The sequence below is a fragment of the Mustelus asterias genome, chromosome 22, assembly GCF_964213995.1.
Source record: "Mustelus asterias chromosome 22, sMusAst1.hap1.1, whole genome shotgun sequence".
NCBI lineage: Eukaryota > Metazoa > Chordata > Chondrichthyes > Carcharhiniformes > Triakidae > Mustelus > Mustelus asterias.
Genome location: NC_135822.1, coordinates 10,291,651 through 10,318,445, shown reverse-complemented (window position 1 = coordinate 10,318,445; position 26,795 = coordinate 10,291,651). Strand labels below are relative to the sequence as shown.

Genomic DNA, 26,795 nt, shown 5'->3' with positions numbered 1-26,795 from the left:
ACCATTCTCAGCGTATTGTCAGAAGTTCCTTTATTCACTGCAAGTTACTTATCTCACTGTTCCCTGAAGCTGATAAGGAAAATTCTGTTGCTTATAATCACAATCTCGGTTCTTAAAGGAGATCTTTCAATATTTGCAGAATATTAAAATGTCACGACTGTCAAGATTCCCATGTTTAATTGAGACAAGGCCCACTCCTGCCTTTACTACAAGAGTTTTAACAACACCAGGTTAAAGTCCAACAGGTTTATTTGGTAGCAAATACCATTAGCTTTCGGAGCGCTGCTCCTTCGTCAGATGGAGTGGAAATGTGCTCTCAAACAGGGCACAGAGACACAAAATCAAGTTACAGAATACTGATTAGAATGCGAATCCCTACAACCAACCAGATCTTAAAGATACAGACAATGTAGGTGGAGGGAGCATTAAGCACAGGTTAAAGAGATGTGTATTGTCTCCAGACAGGATAGCCCGCAAGTCCAGGAGGCAAGCTGTGGGGGTTACTGATAATGTGACATAAATCCAACATCCCGGTTTAGGCCGTCCTCATGTGTGCGGAACTTGGCTATCAGTTTCTGCTCAGCGACTCTGCGCTGTCGTGTGTCGTGAAGGCCGCCTTGGAGAACGCTTACCTGAAGATCAGAGGCTGGATGCCCGTGACTGCTGAAGTGCTCTGTATCTTTAAGATCTGGTTGGCTGTAGGGATTCGCATTCTAATCAGTATTCTGTAACTTGATTTTGTGTCTCTGTGCCCTGTTTGAGAGCACATTTCCACTCCATCTGACGAAGGAGCAGCGCTCCGAAAGCTAATGGTATTTGCTACCAAATAAACCTGTTGGACTTTAACCTGGTGTTGTTAAAACTCTTACTGTGTTCACCCCAGTCCAACGCCGGCATCTCCACATCTTTACTACAAGTGGCATGGTGGCACAGTGATTAGCACTACTGCCTCACAACAATCTGTGTCGATATGCGCGATCTCCTTGGAGATCCTCTCCACTTGGAGCCGGCAGTTTGCGGTGTCGATGGTAGCCATGATGTGGGGATGCCGGCGTTGGACTGGGGTAAACACAGTAAGAAGTCTCACAACACCCCTGGTGTTGTGAGACTTCTTACTGTGTTTACCCCGGTCCAACGCCGGCATCTCTACATCATGGTCTCACAGCGCCAGGGACCCGGGTTCAATTCCAGCCTCAGGCGACTCGCAGTGTGGAGTTTGCACGTTCTCCCCGTGTCTGCGTGGGTTTCCTCCGGGTGCTCCGGTTTCCTCCCACAGTGCTGGTTAGGTGGCCATGCTAAATTCTCCCTCAGTGTACCCAAACAGGCGCCAGAGTGTGGCGACTGGGGGATTTCCACAGTAACGACATTGCAGTGTTAATGTCAGCCTACTTGTGACACGAAGAAATAAATGTAGAGTTTACTTCACAAATGGTGTTGACATAGCTAGAGTTGGGGGCGGAAAGAGGTTAGTGGTTCGGGAGACTAATCACTCGATAAGCCTAATCACTGCAATCAGTAAAACAAACAGAATTGCAGGGCTTTATAACCGAGACAAAGCCAGAGGAAGCCAATTCAGACTGGGAAGTGTTTTGGATGGACACACTGGATAATGCATCCAGTGTTACACACTGAGCCACAAGCACGACAATCCAGCCCTGGGGAAGGTTCTCAGAAAGAGTAACGAGATTACCTGAAACATCGGTTGGGTGGGTGAGTTGGGGGTATTGGATGTATACACATTAAGCACACGCACGCACCAAGTCTGCTTAAATAGCTAGGAACATCTGGATCAGGGCGTGCAGGCATAACTCCTTCCTCATTCTAAGGGCATACATTTTAAAGTTTATTTATTAGTGTCACAAGTAGGCTGACATTCACACTGTAATTAAGTTACTGCGAAAATCCACACTCTGGCGCCTGTTCGGGTACACTGAGGAAGAATTTAGCACGGCCAATGCAGCTAACCAGCACGTCCTTCTGACAGTGGGAGGAAACCGGAGCACCTGGAGGAAACCCACGCGGGCATGAGGAGAAGGTGCAGACTCAACACAGACAGTGAGCCAAGTTGGGGGTCGAAGAGGCAGCAATGCCAACCACTGCATTTTGTCTTCATTCTTACCTTTTCCATAATCCTATAACTTTAACACTTGACTTGGGCGGCACGGTAGCACAGTGGTTAGCACTGCTGCCTCACAGCTCCAGGGACCTGGGTTTGAATCCTGGCTCGGGTCGCTGTGCGTGTGGAGTTTGCACATTCTCCCTGTGTCTGCGTGGGTTTCCTCCGGGTGCTCCGGTTTTCTCCCACAGTCCAAAGATGTGCGGGCTAGGTTGATTGGTCATTCTAAATTGCCCCTTAGTGTCCCGGGATGCATAGGTTAGAGAGGTTAGTGGGGAAATATGTAGGGATATGTAGATAGGGCCTGGGTGGGATTGTGGTTGGTGCAGACTCGATGGGCCGAATGGCCTCTTTCTGTGCTGTAGGATTCTATGATTCTATGCTATTACTTCACTCCCAGCTCAGCAGTCCGAGCCCACCAAGGCCAAATGTAGTCCTCGACCCGCGTCACAAATCTGCAAGAGACATTTTCCAAATCCTAGGATGCTTCCCACTAACTCTTCATGCATTGGCTTTCTGCGGGTCAAGTTAACCGCTCCCACTGCAGCTCAACAGTCAGGTCGGATGAAGAGGCGGGGGGGGGAACCAACAATGTTCCTGTTTCTGGGCCTTGTCCTGGGAGAGTGCCATCGTGCGAGTGTCAGGATGACAGCAGAATTGGGTTGCGTTGCGATGCTCCACACAGTCAAACAGCCTCCTCCCCATAATGATTCTCACACTCAGCCTCACGGAGGAAGAAGAATTAACGGTCGGGTGAGAGAGCAGGGAGGCTGCTGACATCCGGGGAACTTTCCGCTCCCCAGGGTGAGTCAGCACCTGCAGACATTTCCTTTGGCGCCAAATAAATAATCTAAATCAAACCATCTCAGGGGCAAAGCAAGAAGGGCAGCCCCCAGTGTGGCATGGTGGCACAATGGTTAGCATTGCTGCCTCACAGTGCCAGAGACCCGTGTTCGATTCCCGGCTTCGCTCACTGTGCGGAGACTGCACATTCTCCCCGTGTCTGCATGGGTTTCCTCCGGGTGCTCCTGTTTCCTCCCACAGTCCAAAAGACGTGATGGTTGGGGTGCATTGGCCACGCTAAATTCTCCCTCAGTGTAACCCGAACAGGCGCCGGAGTGTGGCGACTAGGGGATTTTCACAGTAACTTCATTGCAGTGTTAATGTAAGCCTACTTGTGACACTAATGAATAAACTTAAATAAAAAGAAAGGAACTGCCCAAAACAACAGACGAAGCGTAAAGGAAACTTAAAACATCAAAATGTGATTAAAAGGATCAACGATACACCCCAGCGGGGCCCAACGGGCAGGGAAGACCTCGATGGTGCCCGAGGACCCTGCCTGCTCCCCCTCTAGGGACATCCGGCCGCAAATGTAGCCACAGTAGAGGGGCAGACAGTCGGGTCGGACGACCCCTCGGTCGCCCGGTATCTGGACCTTGTTTGTGGCAAGTTTGGCCAGGCCCAGGAGCAGATCCACGAGGAGCTCCTCCGCCTTCCTCGCAGACCGGGTGCCTGTAGATCAGGAGCGTGGGACTGAAGTGCAAAATAAAATCAATAAAAGATTTAAAATCAGACTACAGGTGACATTTTTGTAGAATATTTACCTCAAAGTCTGAGGTCACGGACCAATTGACTCAAGAACAGCTTCTTCCTGCTGCCATCAGACTTTTGAATGGACCTACCCCGCATTAAGTTGATCTTATAACTGTACCTACATTCTGCACTCTCTCCTTTCCTTCTCTATGTACGGTATGCTTTGTATAGAGCGCAAGAAACAATATTTTTCACTGTATACTAATGCATGTGACAATAATAAATTCAATCAAATCAAATCAAATTAAATTGCCTGAGCCATTGCCTATAACACGAGACGTAGACATGGTCCACGGACTCCGCGAGATTGCAGAGGGAGAGGACAGCAAGTTACCAGACATTCAGGTTTTCCCCACCCAGGACACCCGCCTTTCAGAGAAACTGAAAACTACGGCTGGACCTCCCCGTATCCAGCACGACAGAATGGAACACCCCTGGTGGACAGTAAATAACCGAGACAACCGGGATCTTGGGTTCATGTCACACTATCTGTAACCCCCACGACTTGCCTGGGCTTGCAAAATCTCACTAACTGTCCTGGCTGGACACAATACACATCTCTTTAACCTGTGCTTGGCCCTCTCTCCATTCACATTGTCTGTACCTTTAAGACTTGATTACCTGTAAAGACTCGCATTCCAACCATTATCTTGTAAATTGAGTTTGTGTCTAAATGTGCCGTGCTGGTGAACACAAGTCCTCACTCACCTGATGAAGGGGCAGCGCTCCGAAAGCTTGTGCTGCCAAATAAACCTGCTGGACTTTAACCTGGTGTTGTGAGACTTCTTACTGGGCAATAAACGTCAGTGAGTGATCCCAAATTTTGGACTTCCGGTTTGTAAACTGGGATTGAAAATAAAGACAATCGCAGTGCAAACAACGGGAGAAGCACAATGCAGATGTAACCGCCAGGAGAAGGAGATGGAATGTACATTTGCAAATGAACAACGTCATGTGCAAAAAAGCATTGTTCAGGGAGAATTCGAATAGTCGTTTCATTGCCTTCCAATGACCCTCCATCAAAATATATCTTCCATTCATTGAAAACAAATGAGAAACGAGGAATAGGAGGCCTCTCTAAATAATACATATTTAAAAGTATAGCCTATTAAAATAACAAAATCTCTCAGTGTATAATTAAATGTAATTCACAATGGCTCCAGCAATTCAAGTTGATATTTGAAAGAAATGTCACCTGTAGCTAACGTCTGATTTAATTATCACTGTGGCCAGCTCTCATCAGACTGGCATGGGCGCACTGCCTAACACATCCTTAACTGTGTGTTGCTGTTTGACAGGGAGCCGATTTCGTGACACTGAGGCAGAGTCACATTTAATTAAGGAGACAATATTCCCACTGCTGGTGAATAAGCTGAAATCCACAACCAGCAATTATCAAAAGTACCCCACCACCCGCTCGATACCATCTTTCACACATCGTCAGCGCTTGTCTGGGTAGCTGAAAGTCAGCAGTTCTGCAGGCCATTCATGCTGAAACCTTCCCTAAACCTCTGTGCAGGTACTTATTCTTCAACCTGACTTACATTGTGCATCCTGCATCCCGGCTGCTTTATCATCCCAAGGTAGAAAACCTGTCTGCTGTAACAATTTCTGCTTCTTTTGATTTGATTTATTATTGTCACATGTATTAGCATACAGTGAAAAGTATCATTTCTTGCGCGCTATACAGACAAAGCATACCTTTCATGGAGAAGGAGAGAGTGCAGAATGTAGTGTTACAGTCATAGCTAGGGTGTAGATGAAGATCAACTTAATATAAGGTAAAGTCTGATGGCAGCTGGGAAGAAGATGTTCTTGAGTCGGTTGATATGCGACCCATGCAGACACGGGGAGAATGTGCAAACTCCACACAGACAGTGATCCGAGGCCGGAATTGAACCTGGGTCCCTGGCGCTGCGAGGCAGCAGTGTTAACCATTGTGCCACCCTCGATGGAAGGAGATGGAAGGTGGAAATTCCAAGTTCAAGGCCTCAGAGAGCTGAAATCCAATCTTGCCAGTTCCTTCATTCTCACCGTACCTTACCCGTCCCTCATGTCGCGGTTCAAGGATTCTTCCACACAGGCACGGAGGAATAATCACTTGGATTCCCCAAAATAAACGCCACTCTGGACTGTCGACTCAAGTCTTCAGATGTTGGGCTTGAATTCTGGATGTATTTCTATCATTCTTCATTTTAGGACCTTTTCTATAACTTTCCCCATCACTGTGTGTCTCTGTCCTTGAGATGAAGTCACTGGCACACTGTCCACTTGTGGGAAATATAGGGCGTTGGCAAAAACGTCACAGGAAAAGAAGATTGTGGTTGACATGCTGAGCATGGCCATGCAACTGACCGGGAGCCAGGGGGCAGTAGTGGCCCCAGGGTTTGGTGTTGTGTGAACGAGAACAAAGAACAAAGAAAAGTACAGCACAGGAACAGGACCTTCGGCTGTCCAAGCCCGTGCCAATCATGATGCCTTAACTAAATGGAAAAAAAACCTCTTCCCTTACTCGATCTGTATCCCTCTATTCCCTCCCTATTCATATGCCCATCCAGATGCCTCTTAAATGTTGCTAATGTGCCTGCTTCCACCACCTCCTCTGGCAGCGCGTTCCAGGCACCCACCACTCTCTGCGTGAAAATCTTCCCCCCCCCCCCATTAATTGACACTTCTACCCTGGGAAAAATCCTCTGATATCCACCCTGGCCATGCCTCTCTTCACTTTGTAAACCTCTATCAGGTTTCCCCTTAGCCTCCGTCTTTCCAGTGAAAACAATCCTAGTTTATTCAACCTCGCCTCATAGTCAACACCCTCGAGACCCGGCAACAATCCTGGAGAATCTTCTTTGCACTCTCTCCAAAGCTTCCAAGTCCTTCTGGTAATGTGGCGACCAGAACGGCACGCAATACTCCAAATGTGTGGACAGGAATCTGTGGAGAAAACTGACCCACAACTGACTGATTCTAATGAGTGTCCAAACTGCCACTTCCTAATCCCAATTAGCATTTAACAAAGGGCGCTCTGAAATACTTTTCTTCCCAGCACTCCTCTGCCGTGCTACACTTCGTTTTGGTGCACTCACTGACCTCTCCACCACTAACTGTTAGATCTGTTAACGTCCGTTAACAGCTTGGACAACAACAAACAGATGACCTTTTGGGATCCCTGACCTAAAGATGAAGACTTTCCGCCCTCAGTAATTAAAAAGGAATAGAAACCGGCAAATGGTAGCTGAGAATCTGCAGTGAATGTATCAATTTGACTACTTCTGTCCACAAAATATTTGGACCTCCTGTGTAAATTTTGACCTGAGGGTCCTGCAAAATCCTGCAACATCCTGCATAGGATCATCTGGACTCAAAACGTTATCTCTTTTCTCTCCTTACAGATGCTGCCATACCTGCTGACATTTTCCAGCATTTTCTCTTTTGGTTTCGGATTCCAGCATCCGCAGGAATTTGCTTTTACCCCACATACTTACCCTGCTAGTCACCCTGACACTAATTTATCACGGCCAATGCACCCAACCCACACATCTTTGGACTGGGAGAGCAAACCGGGGCACCCGGAGGAAACCCACGCAGACACGGGGAGAATGTGCAAACAGACAGTGACCCAAGCCAGGAATCGAACCCGGGTCCCCGGCGCTGTGAAGCAGCAGTGTTAACCACTGTGTCACCGTGCCGCCCCAAGACTGACCTATAGCAACACCTGGAAAAGTACAGAAGTGTGTGCGTCACTGGCCTCCATGACAGGAGTGGAAGCCAAGTTCAAACTTAAGGTCAAAAGGACACCAAAATGTCTCAAAGCCAGATCAGTAGCTGACGCCATCTGACCGACAGTCAGAGAAGAACTGGAAAGAGTGCACGCTAAAAGTAAAGGTGGCAGAAGCAATGTTGGAAAACGAAAAGCAAGAGACACGCTGAGGCAGTGCCGTGGCTCAGCCGGGACTCGGAGTCTGCCCCACAGTCGCGGTACACTTCTTGCGGCACACTCACCAGTGTGCCGCACAGATTGCCTCAGATTGTGAAGCATTGTAAAGCTTGGAAGAAAGAAATGAAGTCGCTTTTGTCAATTCAAGCACCGGGTTGAGCCTTGAACTGTGTTGTGTGTTTATACTCTGAGAACCATGTGCAATCTCTGCCCCCAAAGTAGGGCGACACGGTGGCACAGTGGTTAGCACTGCTGCCTCATAATGTCAGGAACCCGGGTTCAATTCCAGCCTCGGGTCACTGTCTGTGCGGAGTTTGCACGTTCTCCCCCGTGTCTGCGCGGGTTTCCTCCGGGTGCTCCGGTTTCCTCCCAAAGATGTGCGGGTTAGGTGGATTGGCCATGATAAATTACTGTCAGGGGGATTAGCTAGGGTAAATATGTGGGGTTACGGGAATAGGGCCTGGATGGGATTGTTGTGGGTGCCGGCTTGATGGGCTGAATGGCCTTCCTCTGCACTGTAGGGATTGAATGAAGCTATGAAGTCGACAGTCCTCTCTCTATCTGCTGCTGTAAATGTCGCTGCCACGCTGAAGGTGAAAAGCTGTCTTTCAGTTGCATGTTCTCTTGGGGACAGAGCAGGGTGTGACAGGACAGGAATGACGCTGCCTCTCCAATACATAATCCAGACATTATATCAGAAGCTTCTTGCAAGGTCACAAGTGAGGCTTAATTTTACTGAGAGATCACGATTTTAATGATGCAAGAATTGGTTTGTCTGTTCTGACTCCGAGACAAGGGTGCTACCAATTGAATCATTACTGTGTACGAGAGAGAAGAAAAGCTTCACTATTAAATATAACCAAGAGGGGAGGAGTGTGATTGCGTAACTGTGAAAATGTGTTTGGCATAGCACTCAGTAAAAAGCACACACATGGGTACACACCCAAAAGGAGAGTTCATAAATGAATGGAGACAACACAGATAGTCATAGAATCCCTACATTGCACAAGCAGGCCATTCAGCCCATCGATCCGGGACCGACAACAATCCCACCCAGGCCCTATCCACGTGACCCCCACATACTTAGCCTGCTAATCCCCACCACACTCCTGTTGCAGCGAAGTCTGAGAATTTGGCGCTCAGCCGAATCTTCACTGCAGTGGGATGGGAAAATCCCATTGGCGTGAACGGTGGTGAGATTCCAGCCTAAGGGGCAATTCAGATGGCCTGTCCACCTAACCCACACATCTTTGGACTGTGGGAGGAAACCGGAGCAGCTGGAGGAAACCCACGCAGACATGGGGAGAATGTGCAAACTCCACACAGACAGTCACTCAAGGCCGGAATTGAACCCGGGTCCCTGGTGCTGTGAGACAGCAATGCTAACCACTGCGCCACTTCTGCTTACATTACTACAGGTCACGTGTCATTCTACCAGCAGAGATAATGACTAGTTTAAATATATAACGGCCAGCATTCTCCGGCCGTTCACGCCCCGCCACCACTGCCAGCGAGGACAGAGAATGTGGTGCTCAGCCACATTTCCATTCACTGCAACGGGACTGGAGAATCCCAGGCGCGGGCGAGGTTGGAGAATCCAGCCCAACATCTCCACGACAAAGAAAAGTTACAATAACACTGCAATGAAGTCATTGTGAAAATCCCCTAGTCTCCACACTCCGGTGCCTGTTCGAGTACACTGAGGGAGAATTTAGCACAGCCAATGCACCTAACCAGCACGTCTTTCAGACTATGGGAGGAAACCAGAGCACCCGGAGGAAACCCACACAGACATGGGGAGAACATGCAGACTCTGCACAGACAGTGACCCAAGCTGGGAATCGAACCCGGGTCGCTGGCGCTGTGAGGCAGTAGTGCTAACCACTGTGCCATCGTGCCGCCCCAAACTAAAAGATCTTTCCCCTGACTGACTAATCGCAGCAGATACAAAGCTGTTGAGAAAGTTTGAGAACAGAGCATCCAACAGCAATTGTCCCCCTTAAAAAAATGTGATAGAATGGCTTAAAATTTAACATACTCGTTTGAATATCTAAGTTAGGGTTTCGAGTGGTCTGTCTCTTCACACTATCTGATTCATTTGAAGAAAATGACTCTATAATGGCGTTATATTCCTGCCAGTGCCAATCTGCTGTGACATCTTTTCAATGAAATGCTAGATTCATTCTGAACTGCAGTTATGTTATCAAATGCTGTGAGGAAAAAGGTCAGTCTAATTTACACAGTAACTGCAGGATTTGAATTTTATATTCAGCACCCCAGGTGCAGCTGCTGTGAGCCAGGCTGCAGCCAAACACCTCATTAACTTGCACGGCAAAGGCAGCCACGGCATAAGCAGCTCCCGGCAGACAGACTGGGACCTCATAAACTTCATTACAGGAAATCCACCAGATCAGTCTTTTGCTCACTCCTCCCCGCAGCGTGCACAGTCAGAGGTGAATGGGGGCAACGCGGCCACAAGCGAACTGCCAGTGCTTTTACACTTCACGTACAGGTGACTGACTATTCAATACAGCGACCCACAGAGCACACGCGATTCCACTGCGCCCCACCCCACTGGAGTGTGTGCCCGACGCTCTGCGCAACCCCCAGATTGAGGCCCGGAATTTTACCGGCACGCCCGCCTGAGGCCCGTAAGATCGCGCCCGAGGCCAACGGGGAATGCCGTTCTGCGAGCCTTACCGTGTCGGTAAAATCAAGGCCTGCGTATCCATTGGCGTCCTGTACCGACTGAAGAACAGCTTCTTCCCTGCTGTCATCAGACTTTTGAATGGACCCAACTCGCATTAAGTTGATCTTTCTCCAAACCCAGCTATCACTGTAATGCTACATTCTGCACTCTCTCCTCTATGAACAGTATGCTTTGTCTGTATAGTGCGCAAGAAACAATACTTTTCACGGTATAACCAATATATGTGACAATAATAAATCAAATCAAAATCAAATCCATGCCTTTTGCTATCGAAGTGCTGCAATTTGCTTCTGAATCTTTCTGCCTCTCCTTTTCCTCCTTTAACCGACTTCACTCATATCCCCTTGGCTCAACTTGTAGGTAAAAGTGCACATTGAACACCTTAGGGGCCAGCTGGCTCAGGTGGCCCATGTGGAATCAGATTGATGCCAACAGCACTGGGTTCAATTCCTATTCTGGCTGGGGTGGATTCGGGATCTATCTCCTTGTCTGAACCATGTTGGAAGTTGTGGTGCTGTGGGTCGGAGCTTCAGAGTTAATGTACATCCCGTTCGATAATGTTTCTGTGTAGTGCCTTATTTTGTTAAAGGTCAGAGAAATTCAAGTTGTTGTCCCCCAACCTGGACTCAGCCTGTCCTCCGGGTAGCCTATACAGCCTGTACACCAGGTAGTCTATACAACCTGTACTCTGGGTAGTCTATACAGCCTGTACACCGGGTAGTCTATACAGCCTGTACACCAGGTAGCCTATACAACCTGTACTCTGGGTAGTCTATACAGCCTGTACACCGGGTAGCCTATACAGCCTGTACACCAGGTAGTCTATACAACCTGTACTCTGGGTAGTCTATACAGCCTGTACACCGGGTAGTCTATACAACCTGTACTCTGGGTAGTCTATACAACCTGTACTCTGGGTAGCCTATACAGCCTGTACACCAGGTAGTCTATACAGCCTGTACACCAGGTAGTCTATACAGCCTGTACACCGGGTAGCCTATACAGCCTGTACACCAGGTAGTCTATACAACCTGTACTCTGGGTAGTCTATACAGCCTGTACACCGGGTAGTCTATACAGCCTGTACTCTGGGTAGTCTATACAATCTGTACTCTGGGTGGTCTATATAGCCTGTACTCTGGGTAGTCTATACAGCCTGTGCTCTGGGTAGTCTATACAGCCTGTATTCTGGGTAGTCTATACAGCCTGTACAGGCTGACTCAAGTTGGACGTGGTGGGATGGAGGAAGAGTTCTTAGAATGCTGTCGGGATAGTTTCCTTGAACAGTATGTTACAGAACCTACGAGGGAACGAGTTATCTTAGATCCGGTAATGTGTAACGAGACAGGTAGAATTAAGGATCTTCTTGTGAAGGACCCTCTTGGGTCGAGTGATCACAATATGGTCGAATTTCTGGTGCAGATGGAGGGGGAGAAAGTAGGGTCCCAAACCAATGTCCTCTGCTTGAACAGAGGGGAGTACAATAGGATGAGGGCTGAATTGGCTAGGGTGGACTGGGAGAGCAGACTGGTCGGTAGGACAGCTGAGGAACAATGGAGGATTTTTAAGGAGATCTTTTTCGGTACTCAGCAAAAATATATTCCGGTGATAAAGAAGGACTGTAAGAAAAGGGATAAGATGTGGAAAGGGATAGCCAGCCATGGATAACGAAGGAAATAAAGGAGAGTATTAAATTAAAAACCGATGCGTACAGAGTGGCCAAAAATAGTGGAAACTTAGAAGATTGAGAAAGCTTTAAAAAACAACAAAGAATGACTAAGAAAGCGATAAAGAAAGGAAAGATAGGTTATGAAACTAAACTAGCTCTAAACATAAAAAATAATAGTAAAAGTTTTTACAAATATATAAAAAGGAATAGACTGGCTAGAGTGAATGTTGGACCCTTGGAGGACGAGAGGGGGGATTTAATAGTGGAAAACGAGGAAATGGCTGAGACTTTAAATAGGTCTTTTGTGTCGGTCTTCACGGTGGAAGACACAAATAGTTTACCGAATGTTAACGATCGAGTGTTGGTAGGAGGAGAGGTACTCAATACAATTATTGTTACTAGAGAGGCAGTGCTTGGTAGACGAACGGGACTGAAGGTGGCAAATCCCCGGGCCCGGATGGAATGCATCCCAGGGTACTGAAAGAAATGTCAGAGGTAATAGCAGATGCGTTAGTGGTTATTTATCAAAATTCACTGGACTCTAGGGTAGTGCCGGCGGATTGGAAAACGGCTAATGTTACGCCGCTGTTTAAAAAAGGAAGTAGACAAAAGGCGGGTAACTATAGGCCGGTTAGCTTAACGTCTGTAGTTGGGAAAATGCTGGAATCCATCATTAAAGAAGAAATAGCAGGCCATCCGGATAAGAATGGTTCGATCAAGCAGACGCAGCATGGATTCATGTGAGGAAAGTCGTGTTTGACGAACTTACTGGATTTTTATGAAGATGTGACTAGTGCGGTTGACGGAGGGGAACCGGTAGATGTGGTGTTTTTGGATTTCCAAAAGGCGTTCGATAAGGTGCCTCACAAAAGGTTGCTGCAGAAGATTGGGGCACACGGAGTTGGGGGTAGGGTGTTAGCGTGGATTGGGGATTGGCTATCCAACAGGAAGCAGAGAGTTGGAATAAATGGGTGCTTTTCTGGTTGGCAGATGGTGACTAGTGGCGTGCCGCAGGGATTGGTGCTGGAGCCTCAACTGTTTACTATTTACATAGATGATCTGGAGGAGGGGACTGAGTGTAGGGTAACAAAGTTTGCTGACGACACGAAGATAAGTGGGAAAGTGAATTGCGTGGAGGAAGCGGAAAGTCTGCAGAGAGATTTGAATAGGCTGAGTGAGTGGGCGAGGATCTGGCAGATGGAGTATAACGTTGGCAAATGCGAGGTTATTCACTTTGAAAGAAATAATAGCAAATTGGATTATTATTTAAATGGAAAAAATTACAACATGCTACTGTGCAAAGGGACCTGGGGGTCCTTGTGCATGAGTCGCAAAAACTCAGTCTGCAAGTACAACAGGTGATCAAGAAGGCAAATGGGATGTTGGCATTTATCGTGAGGGGGATAGAATATAAAAGCAGAGAAGTCTTGCTGCATCTGTACAAGGCATTGGTGAGGCCGCAGCTGGAATACTGTGTGCAGTTTTGGTCCCCTTACTTGCGAAAGGATATATTGGCCTTGGAGGGAGTGCAGAGAAGGTTCACCAGGTTGATACCGGAGATGAGGGGTGAAGATTATGAGGAGAGATTGAGCAGATTAGGTTTGTACTCATTGGAGTTTAGAAGGCTGAGGGGTGATCTTATAGAGGCATATAAGATAATGAAGGGGCTGGATAGGGTAGAAGTGGAGAGATTCTTTCCACTTAGAAAGGAAACCAGAACTAGAGGGCACAGCCTCAAAATAAAGGGGGGTCACTTTGGGACGGAGTTGAGGAGGAACTTCTTCTCTCAGAGGGTGGTGAATCTCTGGAATTCTCTGCCCACTGAAGTGGTGGAGGCTACCTCGTTGAATATGTTTAAGTCACGGATAGATGGATTTCTGATCGGTAAGGGAATTAAGGGTTATGGGGAGCAGGCGGGTAAGTGGAACTGATTCACTTCAGATCAGCCATGATCTTATTGAATGGCGGGGCAGGCTCGAGGGGCTAGATGGCCTACTCCTGCTCCTATTTCTTATGTTCTTATGTTCTTATGTACGGACTACCCAGAATACAGGCTGTATAAACTACCCAGAATACAGGCTGTATAAACTACCCAGAATACAGGCTGTATAGACTACTCGAAGTACAGGCTGTATGGGCTACCCAGAATACAGGCTGTATAGACTACCCAGAATACAGGCTGAATAGACTACCCAGAATACCTGTACTCTGGGGAGTCTATACAGCCTGTATTCTGGGTAGTCTATACAGTCTGTATTCTGGGTAGTCTGTACAGCCTGTACTCTGGGTAGTCTATACAGCCTGTATTCTGGGTAGTCTATACAGTCTGTATTCTGGGTAGTCTGTACAGCCTGTACTCTGGGTAGTCTATACAGCCTGTATTCTGGGTAGTCCTTACAGCTTGTATTCTACAGAAAGAGTGCAGAAAAGATTTACTAGGATGCTACTGGGACTTGATGGTTTGAGTTATAAGAAGAGGCTGGATAGAATGGGACTTTTTTCTCTGGAGCGTAGGAGGCTGAGGGGTGATCTTATAGAGGTCCATAAAATAATGAGGGGCATTGATAAGATAGATAGTCACTATCTTTGCCCAAAGGTAGGGGAGTCTAAAACTAGAGGGCATAGGTTTAAGGTTTAGGGGAAAGAGACAAAAGTGTCCAGAGGGGCAATTTGTTCACACAGAGGGTGGTGTGTGCCTGGAACAAGCAGTCAGAGGTAGTAGTAGAGGTGGGTACAATTTTGTCTTTCAAAAAGCACTTAGATAGTTACATGGATAAGATGGGTATAGAGGGATATGGGCCAAATGCGGGCAATTGGGATTAGTTTAAGGGTTTAAAAAAAAGGACGGCATGGACAAGTTGGGCTGAAGGGCCTGTTTCCATGCTGTAATCCTTTATGACTCTATTCTGGATAGTCTATACAGCTTGTACTCTGGGTATTCCATACAGCCTGTACACCGGGTAGTCTATACAGCCTGTATTCTGGGTCGTCGATAAAGCCTGTACTCCGGGTAGTCTATACAGCCTGTACTCCGGGTAGTCTATACAGCCTGTACTACGGGTAGTCTATACAGCCTGTATTCTGGGTAGTCTGTACAGCCTGTATTCTGGGTAGTCTGTACAGCCTGCATTCTAGATAGTCTATGCAGCCTGTAATCCAGGTAATCCATACAGCCTGTACTCTGGGTCGTTTATACAGCCTGAATTTGAGGTAGTCTATACAGCCTGTATTCTGGGTAGTCTATACAGCCTGTACTCTGGGTAGTCTGTACAGCCTGTACTCTGGGTAGTCTGTACAGCCTGTACTCTGGCTAATCTATACAGCCTGTATTCTGGGTAGTCTATACAGTCTGTACTCTTGGTAGTCTATACAGCCTGTACTCTGGCTAATCTATACAGCCTGTATTCTGGGTAGTCTATACAGTCTGTGCTCTTGGTAGTCTATACAGCCTGTACTCTGGCTAATCTATACAGCCTGTATTCTGGGTAGTCTATACAGTCTGTACTCTGGGTAATCTATACAGCCTGTACTCTGGATAGTCTATACAGCCTGTATTCTGGGTAGTCTATACAGTCTGTACTCTAGGTAGTCTACACACCCTGTACTCTGGATAGTCTATACAGCCTGTACCTGGGTAGTCTATACAGCCTGTATTCTGGGTAGTCTATACAGCCTGTACTCTGGGTAGTCTATACAGCTTGTACTTTAGGTAGTTAATAACAAAGTTTGCTACTTCAGGAAGGAAATTCAGATTGCTGCATCTTCCCGTTAAAAAAAATTGGCTGCAATTTTCATAACACCATGGGTAGCAAATTAAAATAATTGTGCAGTGATGCGAACTTAATGAAGCAATAGCAAGTGTTTGAGCAAAGCTAACTAGAGGTCGCATCACAGTTGTAATCATTATCCTTCTTAAAGTAGTTACAAAATAACAAGCTCTAACTAAACAACAAGCCTGTTACAATAAGTGCGAATGATGTTTCAGTGTTAAGGAACTGTTGTAGTTCAGGAAATAGAAAGGCAGCATGTATTACCGAATGGATTGAGAGGATTCCGAGTAAGGTGAACTGGGAGTGGCATCGAGTAAGAAGTTTAACAACACCAGGTTAAAGTCCAACAGGTTTATTTGGTAGCAAAAGCCACACAAGCTTTCGAAGCTCTAAGCCCCTTCTTCAGGTGAGTGGGAATTCTGTTCACAAACAGAGTTTATAAAGACACAGACTCAATTTACATGAATAATGGTTGGAATGCGAATGCTTACAACTAATCAAGTCTTTAAGAAACAAAACAATGGGAGTGGAGAGAGCATCAAGACAGGCTAAAAAGATGTGTATTGTCTCCAGACAAGACAGCCAGTGAAACTCTGCAGGTCCACGCAACTGTGGGCGTTACAAATAGTGTGACATGAACCCAATATCCCGGTTGAGGCCGTCCGCGTGTGTGCGGAACTTGGCTATCAGTTTCTGCTCAGCGACTCTGCGCCGTCGTGTGTCGCGAAGGCCGCCTTGGAGAACGCTTACCCGAATATCAGAGGCCGAATGCCCGTGACCGCTGAAGTGCTCCCCAACAGGAAGAGAACAGTCTTGCCTGGTGATTGTCGAGCGGTGTTCATTCATCCGTTGTCGCAGCGTCTGCATAGTTTCCCCAATGTACCATGCCTCGGGACATCCTTTCTTGCAGCGTATCAGGTAGACAACGTTGGCCGAGTTGCAAGAGTATGTACCGTGTACCTGGTGGATGGTGTTCTCACGTGAGATGATGGCATCTGTGTCGATGATCCGGCACGTCTTGCAGAGGTTGCTGTGGCAGGGTTGTGTGGTGTCTTGGTCACTGTTCTCCTGCAGGCTGGGTAGTTTGCTGCGGACAATGGTCTGTTTGAGGTTGTGCGGTTGTTTGAAGGCAAGAAGTGGGGGTGTGGGGATGGCCTTGGCGAGATGTTCGTCTTCAGCAATGACATGTTGAAGGCTCCGGAGGAGATGCCGTAGCTTCTCCGCTCCGGGGAAGTACTGGACAACGAAGGGTACTCTGTCCACTGTGACCCGTGTTTGTCTTCTGAGGAGGTCGGTGCGGTTTTTCGCTGTGGCGCATTGGAACTGTTGATCAATGAGTCTAGCGCCATATCCTGTTCTTATGAGGGCATCTTTCAGCGTCTGGAGGTGTCTGTTGCGATCCTCCTCATCCGAGCAGATCCTGTGTATACGGAGGGCTTGTCCGTAGGGGATGGCTTCTTTAACGTGTTTAGGGTGGAAGCTGGAGGAGTGGAGCATCGTGAGGTTATCCGTGGGCTTGCGGTACAGTGAGGTGCTGAGGTGACCGTCCTTAATGGAGATGCGCGTGTCCAAGAATGCAACCGATTCCGGAGAATTCCGGGTAAGCGTTCTCCAAGGCGGCCTTCGCGACACACGACAGCGCAAAGTCGCTGAGCAGAAACTGATAGCCAAGTTCCGCACACACGCGGACGGCCTCAACCGGGATATTGGGTTCATGTCACACTATTTGTAACGCCCACAGTTGCGTGGACCTGCAGAGTTTCACTGGCTGTCTTGTCTGGAGACAATACACATCTTTTTAGCCTGTCTTGATGCTCTCTCCACTCCCATTGTTTTGTTTCTTAAAGACTTGATTAGTTGTAAGCATTCGCATTCCAACCATTATTCATGTAAATTGAGTCTGTGTCTTTATAAACTCTGTTTGTGAACAGAATTCCCACTCACCTGAAGAAGGGACTTAGAGCTTCGAAAGCTTGTGTGGCTTTTGCTACCAAATAAACCTGTTGGACTTTAACCTGGTGTTGTTAAACTTCTTACTGTGTTTACCCCAGTCCAACGCCGGCATCTCCACATAGTGGCATAGAGAACAGGAGATTTCAGTATCATGAAATCTGGTACTTACTGGGAAGTCTTGTGGCGTAGCGAGGAGTATCCCTGCCTCTGAGAATTTACCACCATGCACCAATGGCAGGCAATAAGTTATTATATTTGTTTGGCACAAGTAGGCTTACATTAACACTACAATGAAGTTACTGTGAAAATCCACTGGTCGCCACACTCCTGCGCCTGTTCAGGTACACTGAGGGAGAATTTAGCACGGCCACTGCACCTAACCAGCACATCTTTCAAATTGGGAGGAAACTGGAGCACCCGGAGGAAACCTACGCCGATACAGGGAGGACGTGCAGACTCCGCACAGACAGTGACCCAAGCCAGGAATCAAAGCTGGGTCCCTGGTGCTGTGAGGCAGCAGTGTTAACCACTGTGCCACCGCGCCACCCACGATGGAGAGAGAGGGAGGCGATGGTCTAGTGGGTATTATCGCTAGACTATTAACCCAGAAACTCAGCGAATGTTCTGGGGACCTGGGTTCGAATCCCGATACTGCAGATGGTGGAATTTGAATTCAGTAAAAAATATCTGGAATTAAGAATCTACTGATAAACATGAAACTATTGTCGACTGTCGGGAAAACCCATCTGGTTCACTAATGCCCCTTAGTGAGGGAAATCTGCCGTCCTTACCTGGTCTGGCCTACATGTGACTCCGGAGCCACAGCAATGTGGTTGACTCTCAGCTGCTCTCCAGGGGCAACTGGGGATGGGCAATAAATGCTGGCCATCACTTTTCAGGGCTCCGGACTACAACATGCAGTTAAAAGTGCATGCACTCTCCATAAGACCATAAGACATAGGAGCAGAATTAGGCCACTCGGCCCATCGAGTCTGCTCCACCATTCAATCATGGCTGATATTTTTCTCATCCCCATTCTTCTGTTCTTTGCCCTTTATTAATCAAGAACCTATCTATCTCTGTCTTAAAGACACTCAATGACCTGGCCTCCACAGCCTTCTGCGGCAAAGAGTTCCACAGATTCACCACTCTCTGGCTGAAGAAACTCCTCCTCATCTCTGTTTTACAGAGATGTCACCTTGATAGTCTATAACTTGAGAGCGGCTGACTCAGGTGGCCAGGGTGGATCAGATTGATGTCAACAGTATGGGGTTGGATCCCCATTCTGGCTGGGGTGGATTGGGGCTTGCCTCCTTGCCCTAACCACGTTGAAGGTTGCGGTGCTGTGGGTCAGACCTGTATTTGGGCAGGAAACTGACAGCCACAGGTGCCATTCCTTACCAGCCGTGATGGGATAGAGTTCCTCATTTCTCTTGTGCTCTCCAATACTGTGTCCAGTTCTGGAAACACCTCAAGAGGAAATCAATGTTCTAGGAAGGAGAGTAGCACTGACTCAGCACAATGATGCTGGGGCAAATTGTGAGGGTTGGTTACATAAATGAACCTTGTATTCTCTTCAGTACAGAAGCTTCAGGGATAATCTAATGGGAGTGTTTAAGATGTTTTGAAAAGGTTCGATGGGGAGAAACGTTATCATCTGTTGCTGGGGTCCCGATCAGGGGGCACAGCCTATCATGAGTGTTCGGCCATTTATGGGTGATTCAAAGTACAAAGGGTAGTGGAAATCTGGAACTCTCTCCACTAAAATCTATTGAAGCTGGGGGCCAATTGAAAATTTCAGAGCTGAGATGGATTTATTTTCCATGTGGGGGTGTTAAGATCCACAGAAACAAGATGGGTAGATGGAATTGTATAATGTGGATCTGTTATGATCTAACTGAATGGTGGGATAGACTTAAGTGGCCGAAGACCATAAGATGTAGGAACAGACGTAGGCCATTCGGCCCATCGAGTCTGCTCCGCCATGATTAATCTGACATGATAATCCTCAACTCCACTTTGACCCTCAATTCCCCTACTGATCCTCGAGGGACAACTCCTCACAAATTTACAAGATAGCCACAGATGAGAAAGGAAAGGGCTATCTCGCAATTCTATGTCGCTCTTTCCGCATCCTCACAGAGTCCCAACACATGTCAAGGCCAATGGGATACTTCAGAAGTGCAGTCAGTGTTGTTAAGTGGGGGGAAACGCAGCATTGCACAGAAAGGTCCCGCAAGTGAATCAACGGCCAGCTAGTAACATATTTTCAATGGTGTTTAATGGAGCAGGAATCCTGGCCAGGACATCCCAACAACATTCTCCTTGACGATATTAGCGGGTGACCATGTAAGGATACGTACAATATTCCGTCAGCTGTTATTCTAACGCACGAGAACAAATTCACAATACGTGCGCTGTGCATTTGCCGGTTAATATTTGCAATATTTCGAACCACGATACAGGGAAAAAAACACTAGGAAAGAAAATCTGCGGGGGCAAAATAAAACTAGCTCGTGGACCATTTAAAGAGTTCATTTTTGAAATCATTAAAAAATATCTGTCAAGCAGCAAGTATTCCGGTTTCGATATCAGGACAGGTTGGGTGGAAGGAACAAGATAACAGCAAAGAACAGCAGCGGCCAAGGTACGCGGGTGGTATGATAAATCAGCACAGCCTCTTGTCAGGATGAACTGGATTGGATGTGCCCAAGGTTTTGGCAAACTGAGAGGGGCTGTGTATGGACAGCACGATAGACAACAAAACATACTGACACCGGGGCCTCAATACAGCTCCATGCACTTTTGCACAGCAAGGCTATTGAAGAGGGGCCGCGTTAACATTTTTTTTCTGTTGGATTCTTGATGGGATGTCAGAGCACGTCAATCATAGGGTTGGTGGGGTGGGGTGGAATCTCACTCCATGCTTGGTTAACACAAGCAGGTTTTGTGTTCTGTTAAATATTTATACTAACAATCAGCCATAAACAATTTCTTTCTCTAGTTCCGCCGCCCCCACGCCAACTGCAAGCTAAGGCACAATTCTTCGGAGAGAGAGGTATGGCTCCACTAGTGCCAACTGCCTTCCGACATCTTGTCCCCATCTGGCCATCTCCACATCATTCATTATGAGTCAGCCCAGTGGCAACTGGCCTAGCTGAGATGTTTAAACCGATTAAACAAGTTGATGAGATGACTGGTGGGGCATGTGTTACAGTTAACCCAGGAAGTCCAAGTTGCTGTGGCAACATCATACACTTCTGCATGCCTGTTGCAATCCTGAGCTATGGATAGTGATGGTCGAGGCTGCAACATTTTTCCCATCACACAGCTGCCCAGGAGTCTCTCCTGCCCTTACCGTCAGCCATTGGCGTGTTTGGAAGGTTCTACTCAACCTGTTGGGACTGAGGGGCCAGAGGGGCAATTTTTTCACACAGAGGGTGGTGAGTGTCTGGAACAAACTGCCAGAGGTAGTAGTAGAGGCGGGTACAATTTTGTCTTTTAAAAAGCATTTAGATAGTTACATGGGATTGATGGGTATAGAGGGATATGGGCCAAATGCGGGCAATTGGGATTAGCTCAGGGGTTTTAAACAAAAGGGCGGCATGGACAAGTTGGGCCAAAGGGCCTGTTTCCATGCTGTAAACCTCTATGACTCTATGACTGCATTATGAATGTATCTTTCTTGGTCATCAAGTTCTGGGGTGGGACTCAAACCCAGAACTTCTGGCTCAGAGACAGGGACGCAGCATCACAAGACAATAAGGTGGGGAGGGAGAGACTATTTCCTCAGGTGGCATAGTCAGGAACAGAGGGGCCATTAGAACAAGGCCATTCAGTAGTAACAACAAGAAGAACTTCTCCAAACAAACGATAGTTTACAAACGATTGGGCGGCACAGTGGTTAGCACTGCTGCCTCACAGCGCTAGGGACCCAGGTTCAATTCCGGCCTTGGATCACTGTGTGTGGAGTTTACACGTTCTCCCCGTGTCTGCATGGGTTTCCTCCGGGTGCTCCGGTTTCCTCCCACAGTCTGAAAGACGTGCTGGCTAGGGTGCATTGGCCATGCTAAATTCTCCCTCAGTGTACCCGAACAGGTGCCGGAGTGTGGCGACTAGGGGATTTTCACAGTAACTCCATTGCAATGTTAATGTAAGCCTACTTTGGTACTAATAAATAAACATTAAACTTCAGTAGAAACTTTTCCCCCCAAAATTGTGTTGAGGCTGGAAGACAATTGAAAATTGATAACGTTCAGCAGGAATATTAGGAGATACAAGAACAACGTATAAATGGAATTAATATACAGAGCAACAGGGTCAAGGGGCTGAATGGCCTACTACTATCTCAATGTTCTCAATCATGGGTTGGGTGGGGTGCGCAGGGAAAGTCAGAGGTAAACCTGATCACATGCCCACTGAACTGCCATCCCAGCATTTTATTCATTCGTGGGACATGGGCGTCGCTGGCTGGGCCAGCATTTATTGTCCATCCCCAGTCGTCCTTGAACTGAGTGGCTTGCTAGGCCCATCCCTAGTTGTCTGAGGGCAGTTGAGAGTCAACCACATTGCTGTGGCTCTGGAGTCACATGTCGGCCAGACCGGATAAGGACGGCAGATTTCCTTCCCTCAAGGACATTGGGTGAACCAGATGGATTTTTCCGACAATCGACAATGGTTTCACGGGTCATCAGTAGATTCTGAATTCCAGAGTTTTTTTATTGGATTCAAATTCCACCATCTGCCGTGGCAGGATTTGAACCCGGGTCCCCAGGAGATTAGCTGAGTTTCTGGATTAATAGTCTAGCGATAATACCACTTGGCCATCACCTCCCCTCAACTCTTTCACTATTTCTGGGGATATAAATCTATTTCCTTCATTTCTGTCGGCTGCTTTGCGTTCATCTTAATCAGCTGATAGCCCCTTCTTTTCAGAATCACAGAATGTTATCACAGTGGAGAGAGACCACTCGTGCCATCGTGTCTGTATAAGCTTCCTCACAATGCTATCCCACTTACTCCCCTTCGCCTGTCAATCTCCCGCCAATTTTCTTTTCTCATGGGTATCAATTTTCTTTTTTAAACGTTCCTGGCGATTCAATACCACTCCCCCAACCCCGCCACCACCCTGCCGCAACCTACCCCCCACCACCCCATGTTTATGACAGACAATTCCATTTCAAGAGACTAGGTTGGTTAAGGTTATATTCATTGGAGTTTAGAAGAGTGAGAGGGGATCTCAGAGAAAGTTATAAAATTCTAACAGGGTTAGACAGGGTAGATTCAGAAAGAATGTTCCCAGTGGTGGGGGAGTCCAGAACTAGGGGTCATAGTTTGAGGATAAGGGGAAAACCTTTTCGGACTGAGGTGAGGAGAAATTTCTTCACCCAGAGGGTGGTGAATGTGTGGAATTCACTCCCACAGAAAGTAAAAAGTTTATTTATTAGTCACAAGTAGGCTTACATTAACACTGCAATGAAGTCACTGTGAAAATCCCCCAGTCGTCACACTCCGGCGCCTGTTCGCGTTCACTGAGGGAGAATTTAGCATGGTCAATGCACCTAACCAGCACGTCTTTCGGACTGAGAGGAGAAACTGGAGCACCCGAAGGAAACCCACGCAGACACGGGGAGAATGTGCAAACTCCACACAGACAGTGACCCAGCCGGGAATTGAACCCGGGTCCCTGGAGCTGTGAGGCAGCAGTGCTAACTACTGTGCCGCCGTGCCACCAAAAGAGTTAAGGCACATTGTATAATTTCAAGAATAAATTAGATATAGCTCTTGGGCCCAAAGGGATCAAGGGATATGGGGGGAATCAGGATATTGAATTTGATGATCAGCCACAATCAAAATGAATGGCGGAGCAGGCTCGAAGGGCCGAATGGCCTACTCCTGCTTCTAGTTTCTATGTCTGTGGAAAAGAGGTTTCCCCTAATCTCATCCCTTTGAGTCAGTAAATTACAGATTTGAATCCAAGTCCAGCCCCTGGAAGTGTAATCTAAGCTGAGGTAGTGCTGCTCTCAGGAAAGGTGGCACGGTGGCGCAGTGGTTAGCACTGCTGCCTCACAGCGCCAGGGACCCAGGTTCAATTCCCGCCTTGGGTCGCTGTCTGTGTGGAGTTTGCACATTCTCCCCGTGTCTGCGTGGGTTTCCTCCGGGTGCTCCGGTTTCCTCCCACAGTCCAAAGATGTGCGGGGTTAGGTGGATTGGCCATGCTAAATTGCCCCTTCATGTCAGGGGGATTAGCAAGGTAAATGAGGGTTATGGGAATAGGGCCTGGGTGGGATTGTGGTCGGTACATACTCGATGGGCCGAATGGCCTCCTTCTGCACTGTCGGGATTCTAAGCATCTGACTTTTGGATGAGCAGTTAAGCTGAAGCCTCATTTGCTTGTTTAGAGGAACAGAAGGAATATTGTTCAAAAAGTGCCCTATCCCCATCTCCCCCACCCAACTAAAAGGGTTCCAAAAATCACATATTACCTCATCCCCCCACCCATCAGCTGTTTGTGGAGTCCCGATTTTACAAGTAGCTGGCTCAGTACTGACGATGATTACACTTCAGCAGGAATTCATTGGCTGCCAACGGCTGATACGGCGGCGGATAAATCCAAACCCTTTCTTTGTTTATTGCTGGGTGTTCTTGTCACACTGAAGCATCAACTGTTTCTCCCCGAATAAACCCCAAGACTTACCGCAAACTCCTTTGCTAATGACCTTGATCCTCCGCTGCTGGGTGCACTGGGCCATATCCAGCTCACACTCGTTACTGTATGTGGAGTAATCTGACCCACAGACTGGGGCGATGACGGTCGGGCAGACGCCTTTCTTGCAGACACATATCCCGTTGGCTGGCTCGTTGGGGTCTCTCTCGCAGACGGCTCCAAATCCACAGAGGACACCTCTACACACTGCGGGAAAAGGAGGGGAGAATGGAGTTAGAGATTCCATCTTTCCAACAACCGTACGCCCTACTCCATACATTCGATCAGACTTCATCTTAGAACGCAATGAGCGATGCTCACCAACTGGCCAGCAAATATCTACGTGAACAACGTTTTTTTTCAAGTTTTAAAGTTTATTTATTAGTGCCACAGGTAGGGTTACATTAAAAAGATCAAAAGTCCAAAGATGTGCGGGTTAGGTTGATTGGCCATGGTAAATTGCCTTAGTGTCAGGGGGACTGGCAGGATAAATATGTGGGGTTAAGGCCTGGGTGGGATTGTGGTTGGTGTAGACTCAATGGGCCGAATGGTCCCCTTCTGCACTGTAGGGATTCTATGATTAACACTGCAATGAAGTTACTGTGAAAATCCCCTAGTCGTCACACTCTGATGCCTGTTCGGGTACACTGAGGGAGAATTTAGCATGGCCAATGCACCCTAACCAGCACGTCTTTCAGAGTGTAGGGGGAAACCGGAGCACCCGGAGGAAACGCACATCGACAAGGGGAGTATGTGCAGACTCTGCGCAGACTGTGACCCAAGCCGGGACTCGAACCCGGGTCCCTGGCGCTGTGAGGCAGCAGTGCTAACCACTGTGCCACCATAAACAGCGAATGGGCACAGAAATAGCTGGGGTTGTAGCAGCAATGTCATCATCAGGGAAATATTCGGAGCAACGATTGAAGGCTTTGACCGGAAGGTTACGGCCGTTCACGCCGGCAGGATTTTCCCATCCCGCTGTCTGCAAATGGAGGTTTGGTTGGGCGACAAATTCTCAAATTCACGTGGGAGCGCGGCGTGAACAGTCGGTAAGATTGCGCCCTGAGAATATGGAGTTGCTATTATTTTTCTATAGTCAAGAGATACAACATATTTACAGCACAGATGCAAGACCATTTGATCCAACTGGTCCACGTGGTTGTATTCCATACAAACCTGCTAACACTTAACTTCATCGAACCCTATCTTGTATATCTTTCTCTCCCGCTGCCTCATTAATGAACTGCCGGCAGCCAACAAGCTGGTCTCAGCCCTTCCTGCCCTCCACGTTAATCAGGGGAAATGTTTTGGGGGCCTGTCTTGTGAATAAGTGCACCCCTCCACCATATTTCCTGCCCACTGGGCTACATCCAATCCAACCTGCAGAGTCCAGACAGAGACAGAGTACTCCATGTGTGCTCTAACCCAAGTTGTATACATGCTTAATGTAACTCTCCTGCTTTTCAATTCTCTTTTAAAGAGAGAGATAACTCAAACAGTCCAGCTTGCTATAAGTGTTTTTCGATTACTTTTCTAGTTTAAGGCTCCCAGCGGCACATTCTCCCATTAAACTTCCAATATGGGCTGCTAAACTTCCAGGAATAAAGATGTGTGTGTGTGTGATGTGTGTGATGTGTGATGTGTGTGTGTGGTGTGTGTGATGTGTGTGTGTGATGTGTGTGATGTGTGATGTGTGTGTGTGGTGTGTGTGATGTGTGTGTGTGATGTGTGTGGTGTGATTAGAAACTTTACAGGCGGCACAGTACGGTGGCACAGTGGTTAGCGCTGCTGCCTCACAGTGCCAGGGACCCAGGTTCGATTCCAGTTTTGGGTCACTGTCTGTGTGGAGTTTGCACATTCTCCCTTAGTCTGTATGAGTTTCCTCCGGATGCTCCGGTTTCCTTCCATACTCCAAAGGTGTGCGGGTTTGGTGGATTGGCCGTGCTAAATCGCCTTCTTAGTGTCCCATGATGTGTAGGTGAGGGGGATTAGTGGGGTAAATATCTGGGGTTACAGGGATAGGGCCTGAGGAAGTTGCTATGTCGAAGAGTCAGTACAGACTCAATGGGCTGAATGGCCTCCTTCTGCGCTGTCTGACTGTTGCCTGAATTTTACCGCCTTGCCCGCCCGTGGCTCGTAAGATCCCACCCGAGGCCAACCGGGAATGCCGTTCTGGGAGCCTCGCCTGCCCCGAAATCGGGACGGGCGTGCCGGTAAAACTCCAGCCTCTATGACTTACCTGCCATCACATCTTGCTGCTGCTTCCAGGGTCCACCCACCATTTTTAATAGGAGAACGGACCCCTCCTCTGGAGGGTCATTTGGAGAAAATCACAACG

The 26,795-nt window shown here is 47.7% G+C and overlaps 1 protein-coding gene across 1 annotated transcript in view; it reads right to left on the bottom strand.

Moving 5' to 3' along the window:
* The window catches only part of agrn (agrin), a 582,383-nt gene that overhangs the window by 165,062 nt on the left and 390,526 nt on the right, over positions 1–26,795 (bottom strand). The window contains exon 4 of the mRNA XM_078238727.1: positions 24,449–24,664. Within this exon, the coding sequence (XP_078094853.1) occupies positions 24,449–24,664 (216 nt within the window). The remainder of the gene's footprint in view (positions 1–24,448; positions 24,665–26,795) is intronic.